Source organism: Microcaecilia unicolor, unplaced genomic scaffold (assembly GCF_901765095.1).
Source record: "Microcaecilia unicolor unplaced genomic scaffold, aMicUni1.1, whole genome shotgun sequence".
Classification (NCBI taxonomy): domain Eukaryota; kingdom Metazoa; phylum Chordata; class Amphibia; order Gymnophiona; family Siphonopidae; genus Microcaecilia; species Microcaecilia unicolor.
Window position 1 is genome coordinate 412,338 of NW_021963582.1, and position 25,102 is coordinate 437,439.

The 25,102-nt window shown below is 45.1% G+C and overlaps 1 protein-coding gene across 1 annotated transcript in view; it reads left to right on the forward strand.

Annotated features, from left to right (window-relative positions):
- Positions 1-17,199, forward strand: part of LOC115459459 (PR domain zinc finger protein 5-like) — a 255,896-nt gene extending 238,697 nt beyond the window's left edge. Inside the window, exons 14-15 of the mRNA XM_030189281.1 lie at positions 8,736-8,840; positions 16,360-17,199. Coding sequence (XP_030045141.1) covers positions 8,736-8,840; positions 16,360-16,524 — 270 coding nt within the window. The 3' untranslated portion in view covers positions 16,525-17,199. The remainder of the gene's footprint in view (positions 1-8,735; positions 8,841-16,359) is intronic.
- The last annotated feature ends 7,903 nt before the right edge of the window (positions 17,200-25,102 follow it).

Sequence of the window (25,102 nt, forward strand, 5' to 3'; positions counted from 1 at the left end):
ACTAAACTTGTCCAATATTCGAAAATACATTTTAAAAATGTTTTGAAAGAGGACATACTGAAAACATCACAGATGTTCAGAGATAAACGTTCCCACCAATCGAAAATACACTACGCAAAAGGTGCAGTACTGGTCCCCGCATTGAGAAAATTGTGCAAAACCTGCATATATACCTCTGCATGTGGAGGAACGTGTGTCAGTGGGGACATAGGAGACAAATCATGAAGCACCACCACCACCACCTGCCCCCACACAATGTCTGCCCCCCAGGATCACAGCAGCACTCATGTGCAAGCACCGTACATAGGCAGGGTCACGCACTGAGGTCCCTTTGTCATTGCAATACATGTTGTTGCTTTTCATAAGAAAGGGGGAAAAAAAACCCATTGCTGAAATCAGAATGTACCGAATATCCAATAACAACTAATTCTGGGCCCCTGCTCCACTAACTTTGCAATGTTAAAATGAGGGCCTGCCGAAGCAAACACCCACAGAAGGTGAGCTCTCCACAGGAAAACCAACAGGGTAAGACAAACAGTGGATCCAATAAAAGTCCTCTCACAATGAGTGTCTTCCTGAACAAGGTCTTTATTCACAATAGCACAATTGACCCGACACGTGACGTGTTTCGGCCGTGAGGCCTGCGTCAGGGGTCTATTATTATCTGAAGACAAAATGCCTTGTGGGTCAGGTGATAAACCAACACTAAAACTGCTAAAAAAGGTATCTGGCTGTGCAGCTCTGCTACTGTCCCTGACTCTGCCTCTGAATACCCAAGCAAAACGGCAAGGATTCGGGACAGTAGCAGAGCTGCACAGCCAGATACCTTTTTTAGCAGTTTTAGTGTTGGTTTATCACCTGACCCACAAGGCATTTTGTCTTCAGATAATAATAGACCCCTGACGCAGGCCTCACGGCCGAAACACGTCACGTGTCGGGTCAATTGTGCTATTGTGAATAAAGATCTTAAAATGAGGGGCTGCACATATCTGGACCCCCACCACCTGCTGCATCATGACCCCCGCCTACATACCAATGGAAAAGTACATTGAGCCGGCCAAAGGCACACCTGCCCATTCCCACCTCCCAGCAACAGTGCATGCACTCCATAGAAAGGCCACCATGCCACCCTCTGTCCCCATGGCTCCTCATCCTCTGGGTCTGGCAGGACCTGTCTTCTTTGTTGAACCAGGTTGTGCAGCAGTGTGCAGTAGGCCATGAAAATTTTGGCAACCTTTTCAGGGCTGTAGACGAGTTCTCCTCTGAAACAGTACAGATATCTGAAGTAATTCTTGAGCTGGCCAAAAGCCCCATTCTATGATGGTGCAGGTTCTCTTATGCTTCTTGTTGTACTCCTCCACTGCCCCATTTTGGGGCTGTACTATGGTAGTCATGAGCTGTGTTCTCTGGGGATAGCCTTTGTGACCTGTGGGGAAAAGCAGAATCGATGACTTGGGTGTGTATTGGCTGGTATGGTGACATTGTGGAGCTGGAATTATAGTTGTGGATTGGGGGGTCATCTAGATTGGGGGGGGGGGAGGTGTGGAGTTCGGGAATCCCTGTACTGCTTACTTAAGAACCAACCGCTGGTGATCTCCCCTCAGTGAAACCTGTGGTAGATCATTGAATGCTGGAAGATGTAGGCATTGTAGGTGGGGCCTGGGTAGCGGGCACACACATCCACAGTCTCCCCTGGGCATCACACACAGCCTGCATGTTCATGAAGTGAAATCATTTTCTATTACTGTAGGTGTTCTTGTGTGCCCGGAAAGGAGGAGGGGTGTTTAAGTGCAACATGTGCAGTCGATGACCGAGGGGAAGCAGTCTAAGACATAGAACTGAGCCATGTTGTTCTGCAGTGCCTGGGCGGTATTGAGGAAGGTAATGTAGTGTGAGTTGTGAGATCGAGGAACTGGGCTAGATAGTTGGAGATGGTGGGCTGGGTGAGGCCTGTATTGAAGCACTGACTAGAAGGTGCCGTGGCCAGAAAGGCGAGAGAGGCAGTGGCCTGTAAGTGGACTGACCCAGGATTATTCCTGCATGTCCTGGGTGGAGGAGAGGTTGTAGCTGGTCACAGAGGTGCCGTATGGCAACCCTGTCAAAGTGGAACCTAGTAAGGCATTCCTGATCAGTGAGGTCCAGGAAACGGGTGCGGGGCCTAAATACTCTCTGATAGGGGATATCTCCTCCAGGGCCTCCCCTCCAAACTCTCTTCCACCTCCAGTAAGGTGTCAGTTACCAAAGCATGCAATGCATCCATGATTGCTGTTCAGGTGTCCGATCATCACAGGTGCAACCCACTAACCCTAGAAATACCACTGTGCACACCTCCACCTACTGCACCTCGTGAGACCTGGCACCAGCACACAGTCATGAGACACACACCAGCTGCCCAAAACACTCACTCTCCCACCACCAACAAACAATCCTAACACACACAGCAGCAGCACAAAGCACTCACTGTCCCAGGAACAGCACACAGCCCTCACACAAACAGCAACAGCCCAGAACACAGTGACAAACTGGGAGTGGACAAACAAAGGAACAATGAGAGACAAGGGACAGGAGACTAGCAGGTAGGGATGTAGAATGGGAGGTGTGAGGGTTTGGTGGGGGACGGGGGCAAGATAGAGAGGAAGGGATTGGTGTGGGCAAGGACTTAGGAAGTGAAACACAGAGGAGGTAAGTCAGGAAATGTAAGGGTCAAAAGGTTCAGACTGGGGCAAACACACAAAAGTAGCAAAGCACTCAGCAGCTCTCTACTATCTCTCACAAATGATCACTTCCACCGCTCCACTCTCCTACTCAGCAAAATTACAAATGGGTTTAAAAACAGTTTTCTTAATAGGAGAGAGTTCAGTTATTGCACTAAAGGGACAGGGAGGGAAATCTGCTAGAACAGGGGAGGCAAAAGTGACAGATTGATCTCTGTCCCACAGGCCTAACGAAGCTTTAAAAATAATTAAAAATTTTACACAGATTTATACTTTGGTTTCATTATACATTTTAGACTTTTTTTTCTGTGAGAAATACATTTATCTACCTGTTATGTCATTTTTCAACATTCTTCTGTTTCGAAAATGAGCCCATAAATCATACAGAACCTGAAATCCAAGGTATGCTGAACCTTCAAGCAGCACCAGCTCCAAATCTAAATATTCTCCCTTGTGGACATTTTAGTCTTATACAGATCAGTGGCGTACCAAGGGGGGGCGGTGGGGGCGGTCCACCCCGGGTGCACGCCGCTGGGGGGGGGGGGGTGCCGCGCGCCTGTCGGCTCTTCGCTTTCATGCTCCCTCTGCCCCGGAACAGGTTACTTCCTGTTCCGGGGCAGAGGGAGCATGGAAATGAAGAGCCGACAGGCGCGCGGCACCCCCCCCCCCCCCCCCCAGCGGCTTGCACCCGGGGGGGGGGTTCTTTCGCCAGGGGGTCGCACTGCACCTGGGGGGTTATTTCGCTGGGGGGGGCGGGGTGCATCGGCGATCTGCCCCAGGTGTCAGCGCCCCTAGGAACGCCACTGATACAGATTCCTAGTTCCCCAGTTTTTCCATTATGTTGTCCCGGTATATTTTTAATCTTGATTCCTTATGGAACTGAGGTTTATCAGATTGCTGCGGATGTGCTTTTTTTGCACCTTTGAATTTGAGCGACTTCTATGGGAAGGGAGAGGCTACAAAGTCAACAGTTTTCCCGTAAGAACCATTTTGAATCCCATTGGGCCAGGTTTTGTAAAGCCTTCATGACTGGACATGTGGGACCCAGCTCGGCTTTTTAGAATGTCACACCTTGTACTGGTTTTTGTTTGTGTACATAAAATCTAGAGCGTCCAGTCAGTCCTTTCACATATGTTTATAAATGGGACTGTTCCATTCTGTCTGCTATAGGATTATGGGGTTGGCCATAAACGATGTCACACTGAGGAGGGTAGAAGATTGTGACTTTTGTGACGATGGGGGAAGAGGGTGGTTTAACAATCATGGCATCACGAAAGCCTCAGTATAACCATCGTTATGATTTTGTACATCTCAACCTAGATGGACCTACAACACTGAACCCATTATAATCCCCCTTTTGTCTAAATAACTGTCTTAATGTTACTGAGGCAGGATCAGTCCGCTCAGTTCTCTATTTAATGGCACCATCTTTCAACCATCCAGGAGCATTTGTTGTGATAAACACACCATCCAAATCATGAATAAAGCTTTTATGACTGATTTCAAACTGATTTGATACAGTGTCACCTTAGCTGTTTCCAGTAGGCCTAATTAAACTAAGTACATTGTTTTTTATGATGTTTTCCATTAGTCAACTGGAATGGACTGGTAAGTGTTTTGTACAGGCATTTCATGTAAGACTTAGGGGAATCATAAGTTTGAGTCATAATTTTGGAAGGTGGAGAGAGTTAGTCTTGTGATGAGATGTGACAGAAGGAGCAATTTTGCACCAGAATCACGTAACAACTGCATGCACTTCTATGGTCTGTGCCCTGAGAAAGGCAAGGACAAATCAAACTCTGGTATAAAGTATCACATACCATGTAAAATGAGTTTATCTTGTTGGGCAGACTGGGTGGACTGTACAGGTCTCTCTATCTGCCGTCATTTACTATGTTTCGTTACTCTTTGGGGTTCTACATGGAATGTTGCCACTAATTGGGATTCCGGAATCTTTTAACTCTTTAGGATTCCAGAATCTTCAGAACTTTTAGCACACAAAGAGTGCTGGGCAGACTTCTACGGTCTACGCCCTGATCTTGACTGAATAGAGAGGGATGGGCTGGACTGTACATTTTAAGGGGCTTCAATGTTGGCTTCAGAACTTAGTACAAGAACAGTGCTAGGCAGACTTCTACAGTCTGTGCCCTGAGAATGGCAAGGACAAATCAAACTCAGTATCACATACCATGTAAAATGAGTTTATCTTGGGCAGACTGGATGGACTGTTGAGGGCTTTATCTGCCGTCATTTACTATGTTACTTTGTTACTCTTTGGGGTTCTACATGGAGTGTTGCTACTAATTGGGATTCCGGAATCTTGTAACTCTTTAGGATTCCAGAATCTTCAGAATTTTTAGTACAGGAACAGTGCTGGGCAGACTTCTACGGTCTACGCCCTGAGAAAGGCAAGGACAAATCAAACTCTGGTATAAAGTATCACATACCATGTAAATGAGTTTATCTTGTTGAGCAGACTGGATGGGCCATACAGGTCTTTATCTGCCGTCATTTACTGTGTTACTATGTTACTCTTTGGGGTTCTACATGGAATGTTGCTACTAATTGGGATTCCGGAATCTTGTAACTCTTTAGGATTCCAGAATCTTCAGAACTTTTAGTACAAGAACAGTGCTGGGCAGACTTCTACAGTCTGTGCCATGAGAAAGGCAGGGACAAATCAAACTCAAGTATCACATACCATGTAAAATGAGTTTATCTTGTTGAGCAGACTGGATGGACTGTTAAGGGCTTTATCTGCCGTCATTTACTATGTTACTTTGTTACTCTTTGGGGTTCTACATGGACTGTTGCTACTAATTGGGATTCCGGAATCTTTTAACTCTTTAGGATTCCAGAATCTTCAGAACTTTTAGTACAAGAACAGTGCTGGCCAGACTTCTATGGTCCGTTCCCTGAGAAAGGCAGGGACAAATCAACCTCGGGTATAAAGTATCACATACCATGTATAATGAGTTTATCTTGTTGGGCAGACTGGATGGACCGTTCAGGTCTTTATCTGCCGTCATTTACTATATTACTCTTTGGGGTTCTGCATGGAATGTTGCTACTAATTGGGATTCCGGAATCTTGTAACTCTTTAGGATTCCAGAATCTTCAGAACTTTTAGTACAGGAACAGTGCTGGGCAGACTTCTACGGTCTGTATCCTGAGAAAGGCAGGGACAAATCAAACTGGGGTATTCATATAAAGTATCACATACCATGTAAAATGAGTTTATCTTGTTGGGCAGACTGGATGGACCGTACAGTTCTTTATCTGCCGTCATTTACTATGTTACTATGTTACTCTTTGGGGTTCTATATGGAATTTTGCTACTAATTGGGATTCCGGAATCTTGTAACTCTTCAGGATTCCAGAATCTTCAGAACTTTTAGTACAAGAACAGTGCTGGGCAGACTTCTACGGTCTGTGCCCTGAGAAAGGCAAGGACAAATCAAACTGGGGTATTCATATAAAGTATCACATACCATGTAAAATGAGTTTATCTTGTTGGGCAGACTGGATGGACCGTACAGGTCTTTATCTGCCGTCATTTACTATGTTACTATGTTACTCTTTGGGGTTCTACATGGAATGTTGCTACTAATTGGGATTCCGGAATCTTCTAACTCTTTAGGATTCCAGAATCTTCAGAACTTTTAATACAAGAACAGTGCTGGGCACACTTCTATGGTCCGTTCCCTGAGAAAGGCAGGGACAAATCAACCTCGGGTAGGCATATAAAGTATCACATACCATGTATAATGAGTTTATCTTGTTGGGCAGACTGGATGGACCGTACAGGTTTTTCTTTATCTGCCCTCATTTACTATGTTACTGTGTTGTGATCAGTGAACTCAAGAGAGGAGACGTCAGGGATTGCTTCCAGTTTCTTATTCACTCTTCTGGCCTGGTAGTTCCTCTTCTTCCTTCCTCCATGGTCGGATCTGGCACCATGAGCATTCATTTGCAACTATGCAGAAATGTTTTCCCTGTTCAATAGGTGCCTCCACTCTTCCTGGTGTGGTCATTGTAGCAATAGTCCTGAGACCAGGAGCTTTAAATCCAACCACCAGGTGTCACACGATAACCATGACCATCTCCCCTTCCTCTCCAGAGGAGGGAGAGACAGAAAATGCGAACCATGAATTGAAACGGGGACCTTCCGCATGGAAGCGTACACAGCACTTACCACCAGGCCGACCCTGATTACTTATTGTTAATCTCAAATTCTGTTCTAGAACTGATATTGAGGGGCATAATGGAACAGAAACGCCTATCTCCATGGGCGTTAATCTCCGAGAACGGGTCCGTGAAGGGGCGGACCGAACCGTATTATCGATAAAAAATAGACGCCCATGTTTTATTCGCCAATGTGTGAGCTGGGCGTTTTTGCTTTTCAGCGATAATGGAAAAGGAAAGTGCCCAGCTCAAAAACAAATAAATCCAAGGCATTTGTTCGTGGGAGGGGCCAGGATTCGTAGTGCACTGGTCCCCCTCACATGCCAGGACACCAACCGGGCACCCTAGGGGGCACTTTTACAAAAACAAAAAAACAGGTAAAAGAGCTCCCAGGTGCATAGCACCCTTCCATTGTGTGTTGAGCCCCCCAAATCCCCCTCAAAACCCACTGCCCACAAGTCTACACCATTACTATAGCCCTAAGGGGTGAAGAGGGGCACCTACATGTGGGTACAGTGGGTTTGGGGGGGTTGGACGACTAATAAGCATTAAGCAGCACAATTGTAACAGGTAGGGGGGATGGGCCTGGGTCCACCTGCCTGACGTCCACTGCACCCCCTAACAACTGCTCCAGGGACCTGCATACTGCTGCCTGGGAGGAGGGTATGACATTTGAGGGTGAAAATAAAAAGTTGTGAAACATCATTTTTTTGTGGTGGGAGGGGGTTAGTGACCACTGGGGGAGTCAGGGGAGGTCATCCCCGATTCCCTCTGGGGGTAATCTGGTCATTTAGGGCACTTTTTGGGGCCTTATTCGTGAAAAAACAGGGTCCAGGAAAAGTGCCCTAAATTCTAGCTACAAACGCATCCATTATCGGCGAAGGGCGCCCATCTCTGTTCGGGTGATAACCACGCCCCAGTTCCGCCTTCGACACGCCTTCGACACGCCCCCGTCCACTTTGTCCGCATCCGCGACGGAGTGCAGTTGAAAGCGTCCCAAATTCGGCTTTTGATTATACCGCGTTATTCGTTTTTGTGAGATAAACGCCCATCTCCCGATTTAGGTCGGAACTTGGGCGTTTTTCTCGTTCGATTATAAGCTGGATAGTAACATAGTAACATAGTAGATGACGGCAGAAAAAGACCTGCATGGTCCATCCAGTCTGCCCAACAAGATAAACTCGTATGTGTATACCTTACCTTGATTTGTACCTGCCTTTTTCAGGGCACAGACCGTATAAGTCTGCCCAGCAGTATTTCCCGCCTCCCAACCACCAGCCCCGCCTCCCATCACCGGCTCTGGCACAGACCGTATAAGTCTGCCCTCCACTATCCTAGCCTCCCAACCACCAACCCCTCTTCCCCCCACCTGCTCCGCCACCCAATTTCGGCTAAGCTTCTGAGGATATAACTGATTCCTAATTAAAGCTGTGCGTTACGTGTGCACCTTTTTTTCAGTGTCCTCGGGCTGTGTTTCTTCAAGGTAACTGTATTTTTATACTGTTTAAGAACAGTTCAGAGTTTTTTCTTTGATGATCTCTGTTCTTGTGAAGTGTCTTTACTGCTGCTTATGATGGATTTTTACTTCATTCAATTCATTTACCTTGCTCTAATAAAAATTTTGCAGCAGGAAGAATCAAAGATTATGCCAAACTCTAGACAAAAACGGCTGGTTTCTAACTTAACGCTAAGGCGAACCAGTGTGCAGATGTCTCCCTGGCTTATGTTCACTCTCTTGCTTTCATTCATGACAGTTCCTCAGAGATCGCATAAAACACTTAACTGGCCTGTTCTCTGTGTTGTCTCACTTTCACATGCTCATGTCCTTGTCTGCAGGAAAAGCCATACCAATGCTCCGAGTGCAACAAAGCCTTCAGCCAGAAGCGAGGCCTGGATGAGCACATGAGAACCCACACGGGCGAGAAACCCTTCCAATGCGATGTGAGTGATGCTTTCTTTCTAATCGTGCAGCTTCAGCAATACAAACTTTGCATGCATTGTTTTGGATTTTCAAACGGAGCATATCAGAAATCGGTACTGCTGTTGGCCGTTCACTGATTCACTTACATTTCAGGCATGCTTTCATTTATTTTGCTAAACCCATAAAGAGTTACTTGCACTGTTTTAACACTATGGCAATGCATGAGAGAGATTTGCATACTAGCAAGGAGGCAGTTCATGTAAATCTGTCTCATGCATATTCATTGTGGATATCCTGAAAACCCAGTTGGATGGGTGTGCCCTGAGGACTGGGTTGAGAAGTACAGGTCCTGTTCTAATACAGAGGTTTTGAGAGATTAATGACTAAAATTTAACCGAGGCAAGAACACTGTCGCATTATTGTAACACCATAGAAACAATCAAGGCTAATTAATAATTCTGGTGTTCTTGAATATCCTGGAAGCCAATGCAGAATGACTTAGTATCTGTTAACAGCAAAACATAATCCTGAGTTAGTACTGTAAATGGTCCCTGTTGGTAATCTTATTCTGTCAGGAAATTGTAGATCAGACAACTTTCCAAAGGGAAAATGTAGGGCTCCTCGGTAATAAAACAGCATATTACTGATGCAGTAAACAGTTGCCTCTGAATAAGAAGCTCAAGGGAGCCTTAGACTTTGCAGAGACACATGCTGAGGAAGTTAACTTTTCAGAAGTGAAACGGATAACTCATAAGAGCATAAGATTGGTATGAAATTGCTTATCCAGCTTCTGTGCTCTGTTACTTCTGAATACCTCTACTTTATTGAATGGTTTTTAGCTGATATAGTACTCATTCCCTGGACCACTGGTGTAGCCCCCTACCCCCCCCCCCCCCCCCCCCACACACACACACACAAACTGCAGTACCTTGAATTGCTTACAGGGATGGCCCAAGCTCCGCCAGCCAAGGAGCTCTGAGGTCCAGTGTGAGGAAGTCAGCGACGTGCTTTCCAGCTGCCAACCCTGGCACTCTTTGCACATGATCAGTTCATGCACACGGGCTGACCATGTGTGGCGTGCCTGGCATCAGTGGCTGGAAAGCATGCTGCTTCCTCACACCGGGGGAGGTTCGGGCCATGGAGCTCTTTAGCTGGTGGGGCTTGGGCTGTGCACCTGCCCTGGACCCACCTGAGGTCTCTCCTCTCTTCCCCCATCATGCCCCTCTCAACTCGCTCTCATCTGCAAACCGTTGTCAGTCTATCTCACACACATACTCTCTCAAAATATTCATTCCTTACAAATCTAAACTGACAGAAATCACCAACGAAATCAAGATCAGCTTGAACATCATGGACTCTTGGGCAAATGCATTTCAACTAAAACTAAACAAAGAAAAAACACACTGTCATATCCTCTCATACCAATACAGCACAGACAACCCCACAATTATCAACACCCCAGGTTACACCCTCCCTATCTCAAGACAGCCTGAAAATCCTCGGCGTTACATTGGACCGCAACCAAACACTAGAGAGCCAAGTGACATCCACAACAAAGAAAATGTTCCACTCAATGTGGAAACTCAAACACGTGAAACAATTCTTTCCGAGGGGAACATTTTGCAACCTGATACAATCAATGGTACTAAGCCATGTAGACTACTGCAATGGAATTTATGCAGGATGCAAAGAGCAAACCTTAAAGAAGTTTCAGACCACTCAAAACACGGCAGCTAGGCTTATCTTTGGAAAAATGCGATTTGAAAGTGCAAAACCCCTTCGTGAAAAACTGGCTCCCAATCAAAGAATGAATTGCTTTCAAAATCTGCACTCTGGTTCACAAAATTATCTACAGTGAAGCTCCGGGATACATGACAGACTTGATGGACCTACCAACTAGAAACACATCCGAATCAACACGAACGTACCTAAATCTGCACTACCCAAGCTGCAAAGGACATAAGCACTGCCACGCTGGGAAAAGACCAAAGGTCCATCAAGCCCAGCACTCTGTCTCCGACAGCGGCCAATCCAGGCCCCAAGAACCTAGCAAAAAACCCAAAGTTTAATAACAATCAATGGACTTTTCCTTCAGAAATCTGTCCAGACCCCCTTTAAACTCAACAAGGCCAGCTGCCGTCACTACCTTCTCCGGCAATGAGTTCCAGAGTCTAACTACGCGCTGAGTAAAGAAAAACTTTCTCCGATTTGTTTTAAACCTACCACATTCTAATTTCATCTTGTGTCCCCTGGTTCTATTATTGTTAGAAAGCGTAAACAAACGCTTCACATCTGTCCGCTCTACCCCACTCATTATTTTGTAGACCTCTATCATATCACCTCTCAGCCGCCTTCTCTCCAGGCTAAAGAGTCCCAGCCTTCTCAACCTCTCCTCATAGGGTAGTCGTCCCATCCCTTTTATCATTTTCGTCGCCCTTCTCTGCACCTTCTCCAATTCCTTTATATCTTTTTTGAGATGAGGCAACCAGAACTGAACACAATACTCCAGGTGCGGTCGCACCATGGAGCGATGTAACGGCATTATAACATCCTCATGCTTGGTTTCCATCCCTTTCCTAATAATACTCAACATTCTGTGTGCTTTCTTAGCCGCCGCAGCACACTGAGCAGAAGTTTTCAACGTCTTATCAACGGTGACTCCCAGATCCCTTTCTAGGTCTGTGACTCCTAACGCGGAACCTTGCATAACATAGCTGTAATTCGGGTGCCTCCTTCCCACATGCATCACTTTGCACTTGTCAACGTTGAACTTCATCTGCCATTTGGACGCCCAATCCCTCAGTCTCACGAGGTCTTCTTGTCTCAAATACAAATCAACTTACACATCCAGTTTTTCCTACAATAAGCACACAACTGTGGAACACATTACCAAAAGCCTTGAAAACTACGAACGACCACCTAAACTTCCGGAAAACACTAAAACTAACCTGTTTAAAAAGGCAGACCCTACCGATCCAACATAAATGCCTGATCTCTGCAACACAACAAAACTAAAGAACGTAATGGACATAACACAACTCTTCCGTTGTACGATTCCCATGAGCTTTATCTTACCACAACATCACTTTGTATTTGTTTACACCGGAGTCTCCAAACGCCTCTTCGGTACTATGTAAGCCACATTGAGCCTACAAATAGGTGGGAAAATGTGGGATATACATGTAACAAATAAATAAATAAATAAATAAAATGTGCAGATCCCAGTCAGTGAAACATTTCTACGTACACTCTGCTTTCACCTGCTCTCATGTCTGTCCTGATCCTTGTAGGTTTCCTGTAGTCTCCCATCAGATCACTGCAGCATCCACTGTCCATCTCCATAACTCTTCTGTATTTTTCAGCCACTTAAGACTAGAAATTCTTTGCTTATTGTGCAATCTCTGTTATTTTAATCACGTTGGTGCTTTATTCTGTTTTTTAAAAAAGTGACTGCAAATGCCAGATTTGTAGCATTACCAGGTAGTAATTTCCCATCTGTTAATTGTCGTGCTTCTGGATTTGCCCATGAGCTTGGGTTTAGGTACCCGTGACATACGGTGCTTTGTAACATGAGAATGAGTTAAACCAAAACTTAGGGGTTGATATTCAAACTATGTAAATGGCAAGAGAGGGTGCTGGCTATTTAAATCGCTTATGCAGAGATATCCCCTCTGCCTGCCTACACCAAAAGCAGCTCATTTGTGGGCAGTCTGGAGGGAAGTTGGCCCTTATGAGTTGAAGTTGCCAGTATTCAGCACTGTCCAAGATAAACGCATAAATCACAGTCTTATCTTTATCCGGTGTAGCTTAAATGCTGACTGTCGCACTTAGCTGGCCACACAAACCCAGATATTTCATGCTGGTGTCTGGATGTGTCCTAGCATTGAATATCCCGGAAAAACGCCGGCAGTGGCCAAAACCAACGCTGACCGCCGCTAGCTGATTGCGATGTATGATGAAGCCCCGTTCTCCTTTCCAGTTTTAATACTGCTTCTCTGCTGTTAGAAGCCTTCCAGGTTTTCTTCAATCCATACTGACTTTGTCCCCACTACCTGCTTAAGACGAAGTATTGATTAACAATGCGGGGGAGGGGGGGACATTTCCTGCCAATAAATATGAATTTTCCACCATCGTCCAAGACCCTCTTGTTCAACAATTTCACCAAAAGTGGTAATCTCAGAATCCCTCTCTTGTTGTTGTGCTTGTCAAAATTTCACCCCACCCTCCCCTCACCTTAGGTTTATGCGTTTGGGTTACAGAAACCCAGTGGAGTAGTACAGTTCAGGGGCTGAAGTTCTGATTGGCATGAAAGAAAAGAATTTGGGAGTGATCTTATTTGGCCGGTGGCAAAAGTCAGGAAGATGTTGGGGGGCATAGACAGAGGAATAACAAGAAGGAAATATCCTGTACCTCTTTATATATAACTGTAAGAGCTCATTAATGCTTGGGTCAGTATTGACTGGTAAAGAAAGACATCTAAGTTGAATACTGTCAGAAATATGAGGGGATGATATATGGTTATAACCAAGACTCCATCATGTAACATAATAAGTGACGGCAGATAAAGATCTGAATGGTCCATCCAATCTGCCCAACAGTCACATTCATTCTCAATTCAAGATTAAATCAGCAATGAACGTGATATTATATACTTAATCATGGACTTTCTTTGCAGTTTCTGGGACATAGATCATAAAAGTCCACCCAGCTCTGTCCTTACGTTCCAAATGCTGGAGTTGCCGTCAAAGCCAACTCCAGCCTATCCAAATTCGTCTCGTGATATCAATGTAATTAACATAATTAAGAGCAATGTGAGAGTAATGAGAGGCTGACACGAAGTCGAGATTGTGACGGAAGGAAGTTAGCAGCAGGAGGAAAACGCTGCAAATTAATGCCTTTAACCAGAGTCCCTGAAGAAAAGACTTTGAAACCCGGGGCGTCTTCTAGGGGAAGGCAATTGGATATTTTCTCGTTATGACTTAGCAAGCCCGAAGCATTTGGACTAGAAGATAAGTGCACGTGAATTTAGCCACAGTGTTATTATCAATATTGGCTATTGGTTACACATTGATATCACGTTAAGCATAGGCGCAGAGGGTGAATTTGTGAATTGAGAATTAATATCACATGAATCCAAGCATATAAAAAATGTAAAAAGAGTTACCCGATGTACGAAGTGCTGGACCACCAGGCAGTTATATTATTGCCTGCCATATTGAGTGGGAACTCTGAGGGTACACTCAAAAAATTGAAAATACATATATAAAAAAAATCTTTGTAGCCAACACTGTGACTTTTTGATTTTGGATTTGGTAACTCTTAGTCCTGTTATACACTTTGAACATTATGGGCTCAATTTTGATAACATCGCATCTATGTAAACTGTCAAAAAAGTATCCATTTTATAGGGATAGGATAGGCAGCCGGAACCAGCCCACATGGTACATAAGTGCTGGTGCACAATTTTGCACCAGGGTCAAAGTAGGTAGACGTATGTGCGTGCTGTCTGTACCTGTACATCACAGCTCTGTTCTAGTCTGCCCAAGCTACCCCAGAAATGTATATTCATGCAGTGGCATAGGAAGGGGGGGGGGCGGTGGGGCGGTCCACCCCGGGTGCACGCCGCTGGGGGGGGGGGTGTCAGCTCCGCTGGTTCACTGCTCTCTCTACCCCGGAACAGGTTACTTCCTGTTCCGGGGCAGAGAGAGCAGGGAACCAGCGGAGCCGACGCAGCTCCCAGCGACGTGCACTCGGGGCGGAACGGCCCTCCTGCCCGTCCCCTTTGGTAAGAAGGTGCTCGTGGGGGAGGGGGTGCGCACTCCGGGGGGGGGGGTGTGCCATGCTGCACCTCAGGGAGGGGGCGTAACGGCGAACCGCCCTGGGTGTCAGCCGCCCTCGCTACTTGTATGGGAAAAGCTTTACAAAAATACCCCTCGTGTGGAAAAGTGTGTCATAAATATATTCAAAGTTGTTAAATCGCGAGAGGATTGTGAAAAATTGCAAGAGGACCTTACGAGACTGTGAAACTGGGCGTCTAAATGGCAGATGACGTTTAATGTGAGCAAGTGCAAAGTGATGCATGTGGGAAAGAGGAACCCAAATTATAGCTACGTCATGCAAGGTTCCACATTAGGAGTCACGGACCAAGAAAGGGATCTAGTAGTCATTGCTGATGATACGTTGAAACCCTCTGCTCAATGTGTAGCAGCGGCTAAGAAACCAAATAGAATGTTAGGAATTATTAGGAAAGGAATGGAAAACCAAAATGAGGACGTTATAATTCCCTTGTATTGCTCTATGGTGTGACCACACCTTGAATATTCAGTTCTGGTCACCGCATCTCAAAAAAGATATAGTGGAATTAGAAAAGGTACAGAGAAGGGCGACAAAAATGATAAAGGGAATGGGATGACTTCCCTATGAGGAAAGGCTGAAATGGCTTGGGCTTTTCAGCTTGGAGAAAAGACGGCTGAGGGGAGATATGATAGAGGTCTATAAAATATTGAGTTGAGTGGAATGGGTAGATATGAATCGCTTGTTTACTCTTTATAAAAATAATAGGATTAGGGGGCACGCAATAAGCTACAAAGTAGTAAATTTGTTGAGACCGGAACCGGAGACCGCCGCTACGGCACTATGTAAGCCACATTGAGGCTGCAAATAGGTGGGGAAATGTGGGATACAAATGTAACTAACAAATAAATAAATAAATAAATTTAAAATAAATTGGAGAAAATATTTCTTCACTCAGCACGTAATTAAACTCTGGAATTCATTGCCAGAGAATGTAGTAAAAGCAATTAGCTTAGCGGGGTTTAAAAAGGACTTGGTTAGCTTCCTAAAAAAGAAGTCCATAAGCCATTATTAAGATGGACTTGGGAAAAATCCACTGTTTATTTGTAGGATAATCAGCATAAAAGGTATTGTACTGTTTTGGAATCTTGCCCAGGTACTTGTAACCTGGATTGGCCACTGCTGGAAACAGGTTGCTGGGCTTGATGGACCTTCCATCTATCCCAGTATGGCAACACATGTTCTTAACTAAGAGTAGGAATTGGCTTCGTTCAGTATTACCTGGGATATCTTTCTGAATTTTCTGTCCCCTCTCAGCTTAACCAACAATTCTCACCTGGCAGTCATACACCATGCTTTTTTGCAATAGAGGTCCCCAAATCTGTTTGTTAGGTGTCGCTGTTGTGCAGTGTCTATTAATACTGCTTCTTCAGGGACCATGAATCTGATGATAATCACAAGTCCTCTACGTGGCAGTATGCTGCACTGCCCCTGACCTTGATACATTACTTAAAGCCTAGTTTTTGTATATTTTCAGTTCTTTGACTTTATATCATTTTGGGTTCTCTGATTAGTGAAATATTCTCTTGTATGAGATTCATTTTAATGTATGGTCAGGAGTTCTGCATTATTTACCAGTTCATACCATTTTTATTTCATGCCTGTACATCCGTGTGAGAATTATCTTACTTGGGTGGATTGTTTGAAAATATGAATGCCCCTAATTTTTCTTCTCGCCCAATGCAGGTTTGCGATTTATCCTTCAGCCTGAAAAAAATGCTGATCCGACACAAGCTGACCCACAATCCCAACCGGCCTATGTCTGAATGCCAGCTGTGTCACAAGAAATTTACCAGGAACGACTACCTCAAAGTGCACATGGAGAATGTCCATGGAGAGACCGACAGCTGACCACAGGGCTGCAGCAGCTCACGCACTACCTGATGGGCAGGGAGAAAACGTACAGCAGACGCATTATCTCGTGTTTTACTTTGGTTTCCTTGTGGCATTGCGACAGACTCTTCAGCTGATCCCAGCAGGCATCGTTCCTGTAATTCAGGGGTAACTGAGGCTGTATCTTGAGGAGCACACACGGATCTGCTGTCAGGGTGATCAAAAATCAGAGTCAACCCGGTGTAACCTGGACCTATTCTATGTACATCTCATTTCATTTACTGCAGTATTCAACTTGTTTTTATAAAAGCTTTCATTAAATAATGTATAAAATAAAGAACTTAATCACAAAATGTAGCTCAGGACTGGAAATGGTCATCCCAAATGTGATTGATAGGCCAAGAACGACTGCCAAATATCTGCGTGTTTTCAGCAAATGACAGCACCAACAGAAAGCTGACACAGAAGCAAAACAGAACGATCTGAAGTCAGTACTAAGGTGAAAGAAAATACCCCTTGAAGCATATGCCCAGAACTGTCCGACTGCAGGAGATCTGGAGGGCTATCACACTACACCTTGACCTATGTTGCTGTGCTGGTTCAGCATGAAGGATCCCATGAAGATCTGTATTTTGAGCTATGAAATGTCTCAAATGATTATTCCTGTGATAGTATCTGAGGATTTGAAGGTGACGAAACAGTGTGACAAGGCGGTGGCTGTATCTAGAAGGTTGTTGGGCTGTATAGAGAGAGGTGTGACCAGCAGAAGAAAGGGGGTGTTGATGCCTCTGTATAAGTCGTTGGTGAGGCCCCATCTAGAGTATTGTGTTCAGTTTTGGAGGCCGTATCTTGCTAAGGATGTAAAAAGAATCGAAGCGGTGCAAAGAAAAGCTACGAGAATGGTATGGGATTTGCGTAACAAGACGTATGAGGAGAGACTTGCTGACCTGAACATGTATACCCTGGAGGAAAGGAGAAACAGGGGTGATATGATACAGACGTTCAAATATTTGAAAGGTATTAATCCGCAAACGAACCTTTTCCGGAGATACGAAGGCGGTACAACGAGAGGACATGAAATGAGATTGAAGGGGGGCAGACTCAAGAAAAATGTCAGGAAGTATTTCTTCACGGAGTGGTGGATGCTTGGAATGCCCTCCCGCGGGAGGTGGTGGAGAGGAAAACGATAATGGAATTCAAACATGCGTGGGATAAACATAAAGGAATCCTGTTCAGAAGGAAAGGATCCTCAGGAGCTTAACCGAGATTGGATAGCAGAGCCGGTAGTGGGAGGCGGGGCTGGAGGTTGGGAGGCAGGGATGGTGCGGGGCAGACTTATACGGTCTGTGCCCTGAAGAGCACAGGTACAAATCAAAGTAGGGTATACACAAAAGTAGCACACATGAGTTGTCTTGTTGGGCAGACTGGATGGACCGTGCAGGTCTTTTTCTGCCGTCATCTACTATGTTACTATGTTACTGTGTATGTAATAGAATTAAATGTCATCAGCTAGGGTAACATACGGAACAATATATTATACTAGGATGAAGGGAACTGAAGACACCATTATAGTCTGTTCACCGTTCTTCATCTGCATCTGTCTTCCCAATGAGATAAAACAAAAAGATAGAGGAGCAAGTTAACTCCTTCACGGGGGAAAACTCCTTCTTTGGAGGCATCTCCTCTCTGATTTGACAGGATGCTGCTGTCAACTTTTCCTGTTCCAATGCCAGTAAGGTTCAGAACAACCAAACTTATCGAAACTTCTGGGTCTAGTTAATACTTAATAGATTAATTTTCTATTGACAAACAGGGTTGCGTCGGGTACACAAGTGGGGTGACCTCATCACATGGTAGAATCGCCATACTGGGGACAAGAACATAAGCATTGCCACACTAGGACAGACCAAAGGTCCATCAAGCCTAGCCTCCTACTGTCATCCCTTTTATCTGTCATATCCTCAATCTTTCACTGTCCACTGCAACTGTTCCTGATGCCTTCAAACATGCCGTAGTTACACCACTCCTTAAAAAAACCATCATTGGACCCTACCTGTCCTTCCAACTATCGCCCCATCTCCCTCCTCCCTTTCTTATCCAAGATACTTGAACGTGCTGCTCACCGCCGTTGCCTTGACTTTCTTTCATCTCAAGCTATTCTTGATCCACTTCAATCTGGCTTTCGCCCCCTTCATTCAACTGAAACAGCGCTTGCTAAAGTCTCCAATGACCTGTTCCTGGCCAGATCCAAAGGTTTCTATTCTAGCCTCATCCTTCTCGATCTATCTTCTGCTTTTGACACTGTTGATCACAGCCTACTCCTTGATATGCTGTCCTCACTTGGATTTCAGGGCTCTGTTCTTTCCTGGTTTTCTTCTTATCTCTCCCAGCGTACCTTTAGTGTATACTCTAGTGGATCCTCCTCTACTTGTATCCCACTGTCAGTTGGTTTACCTCAGGGATCTGTCCTGAGACCTCTTCTTTTCTCCATCTATACTTCCCTTGGTGCTCTGATCTCATCCCATGGTTTTCAGGATCATCTTTACGCTGACTCCCCCCAGATCTACCTCTCCACACCAGAAATCTCAGCTGAAATCCAGACCAAAGTATCAGCCTGCCTGTCTGAAATTGCTACCTGGATGTCTCAGCGCCATCTGAAAATAAACATGACCAAGACTGAGCTTCTTACCTTTCCCCCTAAACCAACCTCTCCTCCTCCCCCATTCTCTATTTCTGTGGATAACACTCTCATCCTTCCTGTCTCATCAGCTTGTAATCTTGGGGTCATCTTTGACTCCTCCCTCTCCTTCTCTGCACATATTCAACAGACTGCTAAAACCTGTCGTTTCTTTCTCTAATATATCAGCAAAATTCGCCCTATCCTTTCTGAGCACACTACCAGAACCCTCATCCACACTCTTATCACCTCTCGCTTAGACTATTGCAACTTGATTCTCACAGGTCTCCCACTTAGCCATCTCTCTCCTCTTCAATCTGTTCAAAATTCTGCTGCACGACTAATATTCCGCCAGTGTCGTTATGCTCATATTAGCCCTCTCCTCAAGTCACTTCACTGGCTTCCTATCCGTTTCCGCATACAGTTCAAACTCCTCTTATTGACCTATAAGTGCATTCACTCTGCAGCTCCTCAGTACCTCTCAACTCTCATCTCTCCCTACATTCCTCCCCGGGAACTCCGTTCACTGGGTAAATCTCTCTTATCTGCACCCTTCTCCTCCACTGCTAAATCCAGACTCCGTTCCTTTTATCTTGCTGCACCATATGCCTGGAATAGACTTCCTGAGCCGGTACGTCAAGCTCCATCTCTGGCTGTCTTCAAATCTAAGTTGAAAGCCCACCTTTTTGATGCTGCTTTTAACTCCTAACCCTTGTTTACTTGTTCAGAACCCTTATTTGATCATCCTCACTTTAACATTCCCTTATCTCTTGTTTGTCCTGTTTGTCTGTCCTAATTAGATTGTAAGCTCTGTCGAGCAGGGACTGTCTCTTCATGTTCAAGTGTACAGCGCTGTGTACGTCTAGTAGCGCTATAGAAATGATAAGTAGTAGTAGTAGTCTTGGGATTCCGGAATCTTGCTACTCTTTGGGATTCCGGAATCTTGCTACTCATTGTCCTTATCCCTTATTTGCCCTGTTTGTCCTGATTAGTTTGTAAGCTCTGTTGAGCAGGGACTGTCTCTTCATGTTCAAGTGTACAGCGCTGCGTACATCTAGTAGCGCTTTAGAAATAAGTAGTAGTAGTAGTAGGTTTTCTGCCATTTTGTGTCTATGGGGAAAATGCTTAGTAAATAAGACCTCAAGTTTGTATCTGACACACAAGAGGTGATTTTTGTCAAAAGTGAGAGGTAGGATTCAAAAAGGGGCTGTGGTAAAATGTACTCACCCTGATCATTTCAAGTTTCTGATGAATTACCTGCAGGTTATATGTACGTGTTTTAAGGTGTAGAGGGCTTAAATGTTCCCCGTGTTTTTCATGTCTGAATTTATTATGTAGAATACTGGATTCCCTTCAGTTTTCAACGTCTTTTGTCAGATCCATGCGATTGAGCTTTCCGGACTATAAAGGGTCCCTTCTGCAGGTGATGATTATACCGCATCTGCATGTGTTGAAATGTGAGTTTATCCGAGGGTTTTGGTGTACATGAAAGCTAGGGGTAAAACAGAGAACTGTTTTATTTTTGTTACATTTGTACCCCTCGCTTTCCCACTCATGGCAGGCTCAATGCGGCTTACATGGGGCAATGGAGGGTTAAGTGACTTGTCCAGAGTCACAAGGAGCTGCCTGTGCCTGAAGTGGAAATCGAACTCAGTTCCTCAGGACCAAAGTCCACCACCCTAACCACTAGGCCACACCTCCACTGTTGCTACTATTTGAGATTCTACATGGAATGTTGCTATTCCACTAGCAACATTCCATGTAGAAGTCGGCCCTTGCAGATCACTAATGTGGCCGCGCAGGCTTCTGCTTCTGTGAGTCTGATGTCCTGCACGTACGTCAGACTTACAGAAACAGAAGCCTGCGCAGCCTTCTACATGGAATGTTGCTAGTGGAATAGCAACATTCCATGTAGAATCTCCAATAGTAGCAACAGAATCTCAATAGTAGCAACATTCCATGTAGAATCTCCAATAGTATCTATTTTATTTTTGTTACATTTGAACCCTGCGCTTTCCCACTCATGGCAGGCTCAATGCGGCTTACATGGGGCAATGTGACTTGCCCAGAGTCACAAGGAGCTGCCTGTGCCTGAAGTGGGAATCGAACTCAGTTCCTCAGGACCAAAGTCCACCACCCTAACCACTAGGCCACTCCTCCACTGTTGCTATTCTACTAGCAACATTCCATGTAGAAGTCGGCCCTTGCAGATCACCAATGTGGCCGCGCAGGCTTCTGCTTCTGTGAGTCTGATGTCCTGCACGTATGTGCAGGACGTCATACTCACAGAAACAGAAGCCTGCGCAGCCTTCTACATGGAATGTTGCTAGTGGAATAGCAACATTCCATGTAGAATTTCCAATAGTATCTATTTTATTTTTGTTACATTTGTACCCTGTGCTTTCCCACTCATGGCAGGCTCAATGCGGCTTACATGGGGCAATGGAGGGTTAAGTGACTTGCCCAGAGTCACAAGGAGCTGCCTGTGCCTGAAGTGGGAATCCAACTCAGTTCCTCAGGACCAAAGTCCAGCACCCTAACGACTAGGCCACTCCTCAGCTCCAAACCTATTTATCTTTGCAATCAGAAAGAACAGGGGGGGGGGGGGGGTGGTGGTGAACTGCTCAGTTGACTGACCTTTCTAGTTCTTGCTTTTCTGACCCTCAGATTTTCAGTCTTCAGGGTCCATTGTGAGTTAAGAGAGAGAAAGTTGTCCACCTTATGAGAAGTGCCTGGATACTGTTATACTTGAGAATCACTTAAATAATATGAGTAGCACGTTTACTGGGCAGCCACTCATCTGGTTCTCTCGTCTCTCATTGGAGTAGAAGTAGCCTGAGAACCTGGGGAACTGGGTTCAATTTCCCACTGCAGCTCCTTGTGACTCTGGTCAAGTCTCCAGGTACAAAATAAGAACAGGTAAACTACCTTGATTGTGATATATCAGATCCTTTCCCCATTTCCCTATGGCCTCTCATAAGACAGTAATATACACTGTAAAGTATTCTGATCCTGTTTTGAAATAATTTTTAACTCTGTCTCTATGCAAAAGCCTTTAGAAAACGTTCTAAAATCAGAAAAAGAAAGGTCTTATGTAAATGTTTAATGCTTGTGAAAGGTTGAATGAGCAGCAGTGTGAGTTGTGCACTGCGGCACAAGAGATTGTACAGCTCACAAGTGTTACACTTGTGCTCATTCCGATTTTGTCTTGCCTGTGTTACCATATCACCAGTATATATATCCACATATATTTTCCTATTGATTTGTATAATGAAAACTTATTTTTATGACTGTCAGTGCTGATAATAAAAATGAAAAATATAGTGTTTGTTTCATTCTTTATTTGATGTTCACATGGGAAAGGATATCGGACCAGATCTGTGGGATTGCAGTAGGGAAATTAATCCGCATACGAACCTTTTCCGGAGACAGGAAGGTGGTAGAACTAGAGGACATGAATTGAGGTTGAAGGGGGTCAGAATCAGGGCTAATGTCAGGAAGTATTTTTTCACGGAGAGGGTGGTGAATACGTGGAATGTGCCCTCCCGCGGGAGGTGGTGGAATTCAAACATGCGTGGGATAAACACAAAGGAATCCTGTTTAGAAGGAATGGTTCCATGGAATCTTAGCGGAGATTGGGTGGCGACGCCGGTAATTGGAAATAAAACGGGAGCTGGGCAGATTTCCACGGTCTATGCCCTGATTGTGACTGAATAGATAAGGGATGGGCTGCAGTGTAAATTTTAAGGGGCTTTGACGTTAGCTTCAGAACTTAGTACAGGAACAGTGCTGGGCAGACTTCTACGGTCTGTGCCCTGAGAATGGCAAGGACAAATCAAACTCAGGTATAAAGTATCACATACCATGTAAAAATGAGTTTATCTTGTTGGGCAGACTGGATGGACCGTACAGGTCTTTATCTGCCGTCATTTACTATGTTACTCTTTGAGGTTCTGCATGGAATGTTGCTACTAATTGGGATTCCGGAATCTTGTAACTCTTTAGGATTCCAGAATCTTCAGAACTTTTAGTACAGGAACAATGCTGGGCAGACTTCTACGGTCTGTGCCCTGAGAAAGGCAAGGACAAATCAAACTGGGGTATTCATATAAAGTATCACATACCATGTAAAATGAGTTTATCTTGTTGGGCAGACTGGATGGACCATTCAGGTCTTTATCTGCTGTCATTTACTATTTACTATGGAAAGAGAATGGGCAAGCTAGATAAGGGTGAGTTTACAAGACATTTTTGTGTAAAAAAAATATCCACAATAAAATTGCCTGGGGTTGTAAAACACACGGGGCAATTTTACAAGTGTCCACCTTGTTTTGTGCAAGTCTATTCAGTAATGGCATCCGGGTACCCAGATGTGTGTCTTTCATTGATTCTCCTGCAGTTACACTAGCCATAGACCAACCTGGCATAACCACGGGCACCTAAATGCAGCCATGGTGGATGTAACTTAAAGGACTCGGAAGTGGCAGCACCATGCATACCCTACCCATTCACATTCCCCTTTCCAGATACACACGTCTCCACATTTACACTGATAAGTGGCGCATCATTGCGGGCACCCACTTACAGCACTGGTCGTAGAAAGCCTGGAGGGGCTCCACAGCATGCACTTTATGAGGTATATGGGTAGGAGTTTGTGTGGGAGAGGTGCTTATGTGTAAAATAGACGTACGAGAAGCTGAATGTGTTTAGCCATGTGGCAGCTTTCGGGGGAGGCTATTTTGTAAAGGCACATATGTTTTTCATATAAAAGTGGTGGTAAAGTCGAGGAAGGACAACCCCTAACCCAAGTCCCTGAGGAAAGCTCATCTGAAACCCGTGTTGTCAGGCGTATCTTTTACTACAGGGGAGAGCAGTCTTGTCCTGATGATTCGCAAGTGTTTTGAACATTGCAGCCCTCTGCATTGGAAGTTTACCGACACAGGGCTCATGAGAAAAGTACTAAAATTTCGTAGTATTATTACTATACAAATTTTGCTGTGATCGAAGTTTCGGGCTGGCGCAGTTGGTTTATGACAGTGCATTGGAATTAGTATTTGAAGGGGTGCACGATCTCACTTAGCACATAATTGCACACAAATATCACAGGAGTGAGCTACCCAATAAATGAAGTGCTATATTTCACCCGTTAGTGGTCTAGTTAGGCTACCTGCACCTCTTTTATGATTCTACCTACTGCAATTTTTTTTTCCATTCTCCTGGTTCTTACTGGGGGTCCATATAAAACAGGAACGACATAAGCGTCTGTGTGCCTTTCCTGCCTAGGCACCACCATACCGTGCTGTTGCAAAACTATCCCTTTATGTCACAGAGGGCCAGATGCACTAAACCTTAACGACCCTCTAACAACCCTTTAAGGAAGGAAATTCCTAACCGTTGCATGCATTAAAGGCCTTTTTCCTACGAAGCAAGCAGCTAAAGAAAACGGAGTAACTACCATTGTAATGTGGACGATTCGGGATGCACTAACAATACCGACGATTACACCGAATCATTTACCGGGACATATTAAACGTATGGTCAGAGCAGTCGTAAAGGCCTGAGCTGTCATCTCCCCGCTTCCCCCTGCACCTTAAAATTCCAAGCTGGCATGTTGAAAAAACAAAATGAACATCACAAACGTGGCTCCCCGCTTCCCTCTGCATACAATACTAATGAAACAGATACAAAATTTAAAAAGGACTGGGAGGGGGCAAGGGCGCTCGTCAGGAGCGCCCTCTATGGACGGCCTTGCCCCCGCCCCCCCCCCCCGAGGTCGCCGCTGCTCCCCACTTCTCCCTGTATGAAATAAAAACTCATAAAAATCAAAACTTTTGCAGTGCTGGGCCCCCCTCCCTTCCTGTCTCTCTTCTCCTCCCACCACTGCTCCGCCTCCCGCCATCCTCTGCCCCCATGCCCCGC